We start from the raw sequence: 11668 nt of genomic DNA, 5'->3' as shown, positions 1-11668 counted from the left end.
TTTTGCTCAAATAGAAATTGAGGCCTGCCTCTAATTCTGGTCCTCCTTCCAATAAAGGCCTGGAGCTTGATGAGCTTGAGTCAAATACAGACCCGGGCCTGTATTAGAGAATTTGCGGTATGTCAGGTGGGGCCTTTGACTCCTCTCTTCTCCTGGGACTTCTTTTGATGATATAGATCTTCGTCTCCCCTCCCTCTGCCACACCTGGTGTGGAGTGTGGTGCCTTGGTCTGCCTGAGTGTCCGCGGCTCCCGGGTCAGGGGGTTTAAGATTTTTGGTGTCTGCCTGATCAATCCTGGTGGCTGCCTGGTGGGGTCTGGGTCCCTGGGCTCTGCTGGGTCCCCGGCGAGGGTGGTCGCCCCTGGGTCCCGGGTCGCTGGATCTCGGGCTCGCCCGGCTAGGGGATGGGATGGGAGGCTGCGGGCGGGCCTGTGGGCTTGCCGCTGATATCTCCCGGGACTTTGCCGGCTGCTGGTTGTGGCCCCCCGGGGCGATCCTCTGTGCCTCTCTAGGGGGGCTTGGGCCTTTCTAGTTGCAGTCTCCTTGGGGTTCCTGTGCTCTCGGGCAGCGCCTGGATCTCTGGGACTTGGAGCTCCCCCCGTCTCCTACACATCTTTGGGGGGCAGATCTGTGGTCCCTCACACTCTCTATTGGACGCTTTTATAGAGGAACCTTACAAAAACAAGCGCGTGTACTAGGGATGAAGCATTTTTGACGAGTACGAGCATGAAACGAGTAAAACTCGTAAATATCTGTAATCGTGCTGAAGGAAAATCCTCATTGGGTAACTGACTGTCTTCACGCTCTGTGATTGGCCAGTCAAATAGAGCGCCCGCCCCTCCCTACACACAAAACTGAAGCGGGAGCTCAGTCCGCGTCTGGTCCATCCACGCACACACACAGACAGCAACGGATCTCTGTGCTTGCTTCACTGTTCACGTTTCTTCAGTACTCCCTATGTTTTCTTCGGTTTGCTTCGTTTTAAAGTTACATTAAAGTTATTTAAAGTTACTTTGTTCGTAACGTACGTGGTGCATTTGACAAGACAGAGGTGAAAACGGCTCGTGCTGCGTCAGTCACTCACTGCCTCCGCTCCGGTCGGGTTTTTTTCCCTCTCTCTCTCTCTCTCTCTCTCTCTCTCTCTCTCTCTCTCTCTCTCTCCTCTTCCTCAGGATCCACTCCCTCTTTCCTATTCACTCTCTCTCTTTCTTTACATTTTTTAATCAAAATTGTCTATTTTTTGCTCATTTTAAATATATTTTAATAATTTTCTAAATTCTTTTTTCTATTTTTAAATGTTTTGTGTTTGCGAAGCGCCCCGCGATTTTTATCTTGAGAGGCGCTATAGAAAAGACATGTTCTTCTCTCCCTCTCTCTTAATTCATGCACCTAAATATTAATGTTCTGATTTTATTGAAAACTTGTTCTGTAATAGTTCCTTTACTATTGTGATCAAAAACATTTAATCTCAACTCTGAGGCTGCTCTGTAAATAGTTTTCAAATAAACAATACACATGGCAACCTGATCAGACTTAAAATAACGTATTGATGTAAACCACACCCACTTCTGGTTAAACTACACCCACTTCCGGGTTAGGCCACACCCACTCCGAGTACAGATACACATAATTTAGATGATTGAAAAGATACAGATACAGATACAGATATTCGTGTACTCGCTCATCCCTAGCGTGTACACGCACAGATGCTCACATGGTGCTCTCAAAAGTATGGGCTTGGGCACGTTCAACACATGTCTTAAGGCTGTCGTTGCCACTAAATGCACTATGATTTATTATCGTGTGATTGTTCAGTTAAAACCCTTTGACTGCCCCACCAAGAAAAACCTAAAGAAAAAATTATTTGTTTGTATTTTCTATTCCTTCTAGTGAATAATGATCACAATCAATATATTTTTTTTATACACACTTCATAGTTTTTTAATTACTACCCTCTACCAAACGGTTGAGATGTGTCTCTATGGTAAAAGTAAATAAAGTAAAATAGACATAACAACTAGGGGAAAAAAGGTCAGCATTATACTCTTTTTGAAATAAAAATAACTACTCAAAATTTTTACCCACTTTATTTTGGTAGTAAGACACCAAACAGATTCCATTTCAACTTTGGAAGTTATTCTAACAAAGTGTAAAAAAAAAAATACACAAATAATGATCAGAAACATTTTATACAAATACTGTAAAAAATGCTCAGAACATGCAAGTTTACTTCTGACCTTTCATTGTAGTGTTGAAACAGCATAAACATTTTTTACTTTCCATAAAATTCTGAAAGTATCCTATTCACCATTTCCACTTTGCACTGGAAATTAGAGAAGAAACTGAATTTTTTCAGGTTCTTTTCTTTTCTCATTTATGATGCAACTGCACCAATGCCTCCTGATCATTACAACCTCTGGTGGTACACTGCAAAGCATTCCTGATTTGCATTCAAGCACAGAAAAACATTGCATTTCTGGCATTTCCATCTTGACACACCCTTTGGACAATAACTGCATCGGCCTCGCTTGTCACAGTGAAGTGGCCAATGCCCACAGCTGTCGTATCGCACATCTGGTTGTGGTTGTGAGGGTCTTGTGATGTGGCGTTTCTTTGATGGGGGTGGAGAGCTGGATGATGGTCGGCCAACTTTGGATGCTGGCTTGTTGACTTGTTTCAAGCTATGGGCAACTGCAAGGCGGAATCTTTTCAAGGAGATTGGTTTCTGATTCAGTTGTCCACACTCCCTTTTGTAGACCAGCCAGGAAATTGTAATGCATAGATCAAGTACGTACCCAAAGAGTGGTAGGTACCATCTTGTAGACTTGGCTGGGGTCTTGTACAGGTGTACCAGCATGTCCGAGAGATCAATCCCTCCCATATGCTCGTTGTAGGCATGGATGAGTGATGGGCATGGGATGGAAATCTTTGCCTTGGACTCTTTGCTCCAGCGTTTGACAGTTGACAATGGCATGACCCCAACGGCATTACTCAGCAGATTCACACATTTGTTGTCAAACCATTTTACTGCGATCACCCCTTCAGCAGCCTTGTAGTCAAAAGCTCCACGCCCTTTCTTTGTCAGCTCTTTGTCTGTCATCAAAGTGGCTCCACCTGTGCGATTTGGTCGAACAGTGCCAATGCATTTGACACCCAACGATGTGTCCAGGTACTTCACCAGTTTAAAACTGGTAAAATAGTTGTCACAAAACACAACAGAAAGCCTGGGCTGTGTTATGGTTTTACAAAGTGTTGTCACCACTTTGGCTCCCAAAGGTAACATCTGCTCCTCTTCACTAAGGGTAGTGTTGAAGAATGTGGAAGCTCCCTGATAAAGCAGCAGGTCATGAATGATGCCAGATGAACTGGCTCGGCAAAACAATTTAAAGCCCCACTTGTGTGGCTTGTTGGCAATATACTGACGGAGATTGCCAGCCCTTGTGCCTTTATAGGCTACCATGACCTCATCCACGCTGTGCTTATATGTTGATGGTATCTGGAGGCATTGCTCACGAAGCATGTCAAAGAGAGGTCTGATTTTGTTAAATCGGTCTCCACTGTTATTACACTGCTGATTATCGTTGAAATGAATGAACCGGCGCAACAGCTGGAATCTCTTCTTTGGCATGATATCGGCTATCACACTGAAACGTGACTCATGGTGCCAGTAATCTTCTAGTGATGGAAAGTTGAAAACACCCATAAATAGGAGGATTGACAGAAAATCTTCTATTTCCTTAGGGCTAGTCTTGATTGTGTCCCCCAACTCTTGAGCAGAATACAGATTGGTATGATAAGCAATATGATCAATCATTTCATCAGTGAAGAGCATTTTGAAGTACTGGAATGGGGACTGTAGAGCCTCAGGGGGCTCAAAACTTACTGCTGGAACTTGCAATTCTTCAATGTCTTCATGCTTCCAGATTCTTCTTGCATCTTTTTTGGGGACTGAGAAGGAATATGGGTATAATGTATCCTCTGCTTCTTCCAAGGGAACAGTTTTTAGGGTGCGTTTCCTTTTTTTGCTCTTTTTACGAGACAACTGTGTTGATCTGCTTGTTGAAGGAGCTTCTTCTTCCATGGAAACATCAACATAGCTTTCATCACTATCATCTGCAAAATTGGGTTGAAAATCTGGATCCTCTATAGGGTCATCATCACTCAGTTCACCATCAGAGTCCTGAGAATTTTCAGGCACAAGGGCCAGAGAAGTGTGTTGCCTTGTTCCATAAAAGGATTTGCAATCCATCTATTAAATGTAAAAGAAAAGGAAATTGTAGGTGTTGTAGATGGTTTTGTAAAATTCAAATAACTGCAATGGTTTTATTTTTGTTTTACCTATCATTTAAAATAACATTTTGAAAACAATGACAGAGTAAATCTTTTTTACTTTGTCATGTAAAACAATTAAAACACCTAATACTTAAATGTATAGATCATTAAATCATTTTATTTCATGGAAAATAGTCAATTTAACATGTCAAAACTTAATTTCTAAACATTAGCTTAGTGTTGCTAACCTTACCATCAATTGATAACTCAACCGTTTGGTTGAGCATGTTTTAGAAAATTTATTCTGAATTGAATACAGTTATTTTCTGGTATCAAATGACATAATAACGTTCTGCAAATACTATGGCATGATTTTACAGTGGAAAAATGTACTTACCTTCACAATTTTTTGCCAAAACAGTCCATGTGTCCAGAGTGATTTTTTTGTTTCTGATTTCCTGGTGGGAGCACTGCAGATGAGGCCTGCAATTTCCTGACACAGTGCCATCTAGTGGATTTTTTTAGTACAACATAACTCAACCAAGTGGTAGAGATGGCTCAATAAGGTTAAGTTAAGTTAAATAATCCTGTCCATTAAATATGGTGTCTCAAAATATGCTATACCAAATGGTTGAGCAGGCAGTGAAAGGGTTTAAACAATGTTGATTTTATAGTTCATCATCAGGTTGACACAGTGATAGCTTGCTCCTGATGTATTGTTGTGTGTCCCCTTTTTTTCTATTCCTTATCTTTCTGCAGGTCTAGAAGCAGACTCTTGTTCATTATTGTTTATTTTTGTGGACCCCCGCCCCTCCCCTCTCTCCCCACCTTTTGTCTTTTCCTTTCTCTTTTACCTCTGACTCCGTGTCTGGTCAGAATTACAAAGCATTCAAAAATAATAACAATACAGTTTTAAGTATCAGCCGTGACATTAAAAGCAGATGTTTTGATGCTCCACCTGAGAATAAATCTGTAAGGCTTGTTACCAGCATTCAGACATCAATTCTGCTTGCTTCACAGCCAGACAGGACACGGTTAAAAAAAGAAAGAAAGATGGAAGAGAACGTTGGTGAACGCCATGGTGAACGTATTACCACAATGGGGAAGTGCAAATTTGCAGCGACCTGGCTGGATATTCCGGACTTCAAAGCGAGGCTGGAACCAGTCGAGGGCAATGTGAGGGAGGCATATTGTACGTTATGCAACAAAAAAATGAGTATCGTGTCAATGGGCATTAACCAATTAAAGTCCCACATGTGTTGTGCTAGCCACAACGCCGCTGCTGGCTGAGTGGCAGCTCTCCATTGCTAGCTTCTGTGAAAATCAGGTTGCACCACTATAACTTAGTATCAACATCGCCACATCACCGGCAGTTGCACCTGAAGCTACAGCTACGACCGGGGCTGTCTCTGCTTATTCATCTTCTGCAGCCGACAGAGTGGCTCTGGGTGGCACAGCAACGCTGCGTGCTGAGGTGTTGTGGTGTCTCAACACAGCAGCGAAACACAATTCAATTAACTCAAACGAAAACTTGACTGAAGTTTTCAAGGCTATGTTTCCAGATTCAGATATAGCAGAGTCAGTCACGTTTGGCAAGGACAAAACTGAATACAACTTGCGATTTGGCATGGCACCATACTTCAAGCAGGAGCTCATCGACACCATCAACAAGGCTAGACAGTTTGTGTTACTGTTTGACGAGTCGCTCAACCAGTCAACAAAAACGAAACAGCTTGATGTCCACATTCGATTCTGGGAAGATGACCGTGTCCAATCCAGGTACTTCCTAATGTCAAAATTCCCATGACACATTTCTTGTGAATGTTACTATCAATGCATATAGGCCCCCGTAGGGTTGTGCTTTAAGAACAGCAAAGGAGAATAAGGCACCTGTTTTTATTTTTCTTTATTCAAAAAGAGTAAAATTTCACATACTGGAAAAGAAAGGGGTAATTCCACCTCCACGTGTACATATCAGGAAATCAAACACACTCAATAAGCACATATCTACTGTAGGTCCTTTCAGTGCCCCTAATCAGAAGACTAGTTACATAAAACAATAGGCATGGTAATTATTGTCACTTTCCCACAATATATGGCAGGATGAGACGGTTGTGCAAGGAGTGTGGAATTCCCCCTCAGCCCCCTACTGTATATACAATATTTTTATTTATTTCATTTTCACCTGTTAGGTGTGTGTTTTGAGAAGTGTCATAATAATAAAGATATGTTCTGGCTAGGTACATTGGCTCTCAATTCTTTGGACATGGAAAAGCTGTCGACCTGTTACATCACATCAAAGTGAGTTAACTTACTAGCATTTCATCTTCAATTGTTGATACTTATGGACAATCGTAAGGCTAAACTGTATATTAATGATGAGACTGGGATGTGGCAAGTGACTAAAACATATTGATGTTATTGGGGAGGAGGAGCCATGGATGATAAGAGGTTGGTTGTCTGTCAGAAATTATAAACATGTACAGGTGCTGGCCAGTAAATTAGAATATCATCAAAAGGTTGAAAATATTTCAGTAATTCCATTCAAAACGTGAAACTTGTACATTATATTCATGCAATGCACACAGACCAATGTATTTCCGATGTTTATTACGTTTAATTTTGATATTTATAGGTGACAACCAATGAAAACATCAAATTTGGTATCTCAGAAAATTAGAATATTCTAAAGGCCAATGAAAAAATGTTTGTTTCTCTAATGTTGGCCAACTGAAAAGAATGAACATGAAAAGAATGTGCATGTATAGCACTCAATACTTAGTCGGGGCTCCTTTTGCCTCAATAACTGCAGTAATGCGGCGTGGCATGGACTCGATCAGTCTGTGGCACTGCTCAGGTGTTATGAGAGCCCAGGTTGCTCTGATAGTCGTCTTCAGCTCCTCTGCATTGTTGGGTCTAGCGTATTGCATCCTCCGCTTCACAATACCCCATAGATTTTCTATGGGGTTAAGGTCAGGCGAGTTTGCTGGCCAATCAAGGACAGGGATACCATGGTCCTTGAACCAGGTGCTGGTGGTTTTGGCACTGTGTGCAGGTGCCAAGTCCTGTTGAAAGGTGAAGTCTGCATCCCCATAAAGTTGGTCAGCAGCAGGAAGCATGAAGTGCTCTAAAACTTCCTGGTAGACGGCTGCATTGACCCTGGACCTCAGGAAACAGAGTGGGCCAACACCGGCAGATGACATGGCACCCCACACCATCACTGACGGTGGAAACTTTACACTGGACCTCATGCAACGTGGATTCTGTGCTTCTCCGCTCTTCCTCCAGACTCTGGGTCCTTGATTTCCAAAGGAAATGCAGAACTTGCTTTCATCAGAAAACATAACTTTGGACCACTCAGCATCAGTCCAGTCCTTTTTGTCCTTGGCCCAGGCGAGACGCTTCTTGCGCTGTTTCATGTTCAAGAGTGGCTTGACACACGGAATGCGACACCTGAATCCCATGTCTTTCATGAGTCTCCTCGTGGTGGTTCTTGAAGCGCTGACTCCAGCTGCAGTCCACTCTTTGTGGATCTCCCCCACATTTTTGAATGGGTTTGTCGTCACAATTCTCTGCAGGGTGCGGTTATCCCTAGAGCTTGTACACTTTTTTCTACCACATTTTTTCCGTCCCTTCGCCTGTCTGTTAATGTGCTTGGACACAGAGCTCTGCGAACAGCCAGCTTCTTTAGCAATCACCTTTTGTGTCTTGCCCTCCTTGTGCAAGGTGTCAATGATTGTCTTTTGGACAGCTGTTAAGTCAGAAGTCTTCCCCATGATTGTGGTGCCTTCAAAACAAGACTGAGGGACCTTTTAAAGGCCTTTGCAGGTGTTTTGAGTAAATCAGCTGATTAGAGTGGCAGCAGGTGTCTTCTATATTCAGCCTTTTCAGAATATTCTAATTTTTTGAGATACCAAATTTGGAGTTTTCATTAGTTGTCACTTATGAATATCAAATTTAAATGTAATGAACATTGGAAATACATTGGTCTGTGTGCATTGCATGAATATAATGTACAAGTTTCACGTTTTGAATGGAATTACTGAAATATTTTCAACCTTTTGATGATATTCTAATTTACTGGCCAGCACCTGTATACTTGTGACACACACAGTGGTGTGATGAAGGTTGCTGTTGTGTAGAGTGTAGAACTGAGATTTGTGTGTGTGTGTGTGTGTGTGTGTGTGTGTGTGTGTGTGTGTGTGTGTGTGTGTGTGTGTGTGTGTGTGTGTGTGTGTGTGTGTATGCTGTGGGCTCTCTTTTGGAGGGTGAAGTTGGTTGACCAGACTGGCAGTTCAGTTTAGCTCGAATGGCTTGGAAGTGTTTGGAGCACTTTAACTGGATGCACAGTGAAGAAAATTCACTTTTGAAAAATATTGGTGTGCTGATATTTTAATTTTTGCTCTAGGAATTTGCACACAAAAACATTGTTTCTTATAACAATTTTACATATAACATGAGTGAAAATCAGTCTAATAGCTTACTGAATGCCAGTGTATTAAAGAATAAACATAAAAGGAATATTGCATTAATATACTTGCTGTTGTGTTTATGCTCAGGAATGTGTTGCAAAACTGAATTTGAGGCAGCTTCTCTCCATCAGTATGGATGGCCCGAACGTCAACCTTACGTTTGCAGACCTCTTCCAGACTGAGCTATATGATTGTAGTGTCCAGAAATGGTCAGTTTGACCTCTCCAGTATCCGATCAGATGGAGACATTAGTCTGCAGCTGCTGCCTTTAATCTACAAGAAAGATACTGTTGCTTGCCCAAGGTCCCTCGCAAGCTCCCTCTTATCTAAGACTGCTTTGCTTCACAGAACAAGAAGGATGAACTTTCATAATTAAATCATATAATGAAATGAACAATATGAGTTAACTAATCATATAATGAAATGGACTATATGGTTAAATTAAATGTTTTGATTAAACTGTGCTTAAATTACTGAAGTTTAAATGAATATTATTATTACAATGAAAGACTTATATATGATGATCAGTAATGCTTGATATGTCAAGGGAATCATAATCTACGCTCACACACACACTGCATATCTTCATGGCGCAAGTTAAAGTTAATGTCACTGCACATAGATATTTTCTGATGGACAAATCAGAGCCCTTTTATCTGAGGAAGCAGTGTTCTGAGGTTTGTTGGCAAAACCCATTTACATGTCAAATTCTGGTTGGCCAAGTAAATCATACTATAGGTTAATAAATCTAAAATCCCTTCCCAGGTTGAGTCAGTTGAGCCTAACTGATTGGCCATCGGAGGAAAACTCTTCTTCCGTCGCATCTTTTGACAAGCTGTCAAAACCTGCTGCACGCTTCAGCTGACCGCAAACGGTTCCTTCAGAACAAAGCTGACGCAGCTCCGACTCCCTAAGAGTCATTCCATACACGCAAAACAAGTCCACCTGTTTGTCGTGACCTGGAGATGACTCTGGACTGATCTGGTTGTACTGCAGTTTTTCCTACGAACCTCGGTACCCTGAGGTCACCCGACCCCTGACATCTCAGATCCAAAAGAGAGTCTCCGAACGGGAGGGTAGACACGGCAGATTGTGTCTTATGTGGTTTTATAAACCATCACTTATAGTTTATGGCAGAGCAAATCAACTCCCACTCAGAACTCAGTTTCTCTAGATACGAGGGTTCTGATAACATCACATTCACACATTATCACACCTCACATTCCATCCAATTAGATACATTCATCACATAAATTGTTTCCGAGTTGTCATCTTTTTAATTGTTTAGAAAATAAATTTCTTACTTTTTATGAACTTGACTCTGTCTGAATTAATATGAAGTGTGTTACGATCCCTAATTAAACAAAGAATTCTAATTCTTCTGGTTAAACGTTCAAAGATCAATCAGATTGAATTTCCATATTTATATAGAAATTCACATCTTATTGGTCAAATGTATTGTAGTATATTGAGCTTAAAAAGTACCCAAAATACATACATATGCTAACTCTACATGGTGCTCATCTGGTTAATGTTGGAAGCTGTGGGCTTCACACCCTCCACAGTGCACTGAAGGCAGGCTTTACCATGGCAGATGGAAGAGCTCCTTCGAGCACTCCACTACCTCTTTCATAATGTTCCAGCTAGGAGGGAGGATTTTACTGCCTTGACTGGGTCCCCCTCCTTTCTGCTACCATTCTGTGGGTACAGGTGGGTTGAGAGTTGTTTGGCATACACATTGCAAGGTTTCCCCCAGCGATTTTTAAGCTTGTCGGCCCGCTAAACTTTGCTTGGTCACCCACCAGGCTAAACGTCATGATGGCTTCCTGCATTCAACCTTCAGCAAGTCCTATCCAGAGCAATCTAAGTTTTCTCAGAGCCTACTACTTCTGTCCCATGAACAAGCCATGGTAGAAAGAGGGTTTCCCATCAACAAGGAGGTTGAAACATGCAATATCCTTGCAAAGTCGATGGAAGATTAAAGGCTGATATGTGACAAGTGTCTGTGGGGGTATTTTGAAGGTGCCTCTCATAAAGGAGCTCATGGCTTCAGTAGCCTGTGCAAGGTCAAGGTACAGGAGTTACCTGGAAGATGAACGGAAGAAGAAACAGAGTGCCACAAGGACCTCAAAAGAAAAGCAGTGCAAGAGGAGATACAAGACCTGAAAAGGAAACGAACGGTTCTGACAGAGGTGTGCGACTCCCTAGAAACAGATGCTGATAAGTTAGCTGACCAGGCAGAGGGAAAATCTGGGACATTAATGGCACAACTGATCACAAAGTCCAACATCCTCAGAAGACGTAGTAAAGAAAAACAAAATTAATTGGTCCAAACTGAGAAGCAGCTGGAAACAAAATCAGAAGAACTAAGGCACATGTCAGCATGATTGTTGTTGAGGGTGGAGCAAAGGTTTTGTTTTTTTTTTAATAAACTTTGGTTTACTATCCTAGCCTGTTTGATATATATATATTTTGTATCAGAGTGGTCTAGTCTTTATCACAAACTAAATCTGTTGAGTTAAAAGGATCACTGATCACTGTAAATGGTTACACCTTGAAATGGCAATGAGGTATTAAAACTATTGAGAAGGTATTGAAAAAGTCTTGAAAATGTATTAAATTTAACTTCAAGATTCCTGCATATACCCTATAGCTCAGAATCTTGTTCACAAGTGAGGGAAGGAGGGAGCAGGAGATTCACCGGCAGATTGGGGCAACGTCTGCAGTGATGCAGACGCTGCCCCAATCAGTTGTATGTCCTGCTGGCAGGAGGCCCCCAGGTCGACCCAGGACTACCTAGAGTAAATGCATCTCTAGGTTGGCCAGGGAATGCCTGGGTGTCCCAGCCGAGGATCTGGTGGACTTGGCCAGGGAGAGGATTGCCTGAGAGGCCCTACTTGGGAGACTGCCCCCATGACCCTGACC

At 42.1% G+C, this 11668-nt stretch overlaps 1 protein-coding gene across 1 annotated transcript; it reads right to left on the bottom strand.

Annotated features, from left to right (window-relative positions):
• Nucleotides 1-507: 507 nt before the first annotated feature.
• Nucleotides 508-4779, bottom strand: LOC139071639 (piggyBac transposable element-derived protein 2-like). The gene is made up of 3 exons (XM_070554426.1): nucleotides 4669-4779; nucleotides 2499-4179; nucleotides 508-671 (listed from the first exon to the last, which is right to left on the bottom strand). Exons 1-3 carry the CDS (start codon nucleotides 4777-4779, stop codon nucleotides 508-510), a joined length of 1956 nt encoding a protein of 651 aa, XP_070410527.1.
• Between the last annotated feature and the right edge of the window lie 6889 nt (nucleotides 4780-11668).

This window comes from Nothobranchius furzeri, chromosome 9 (genome assembly GCF_043380555.1).
Source record: "Nothobranchius furzeri strain GRZ-AD chromosome 9, NfurGRZ-RIMD1, whole genome shotgun sequence".
NCBI classification, from domain to species: domain Eukaryota; kingdom Metazoa; phylum Chordata; class Actinopteri; order Cyprinodontiformes; family Nothobranchiidae; genus Nothobranchius; species Nothobranchius furzeri.
This window is presented reverse-complemented; position numbering and strand designations above follow the sequence as displayed.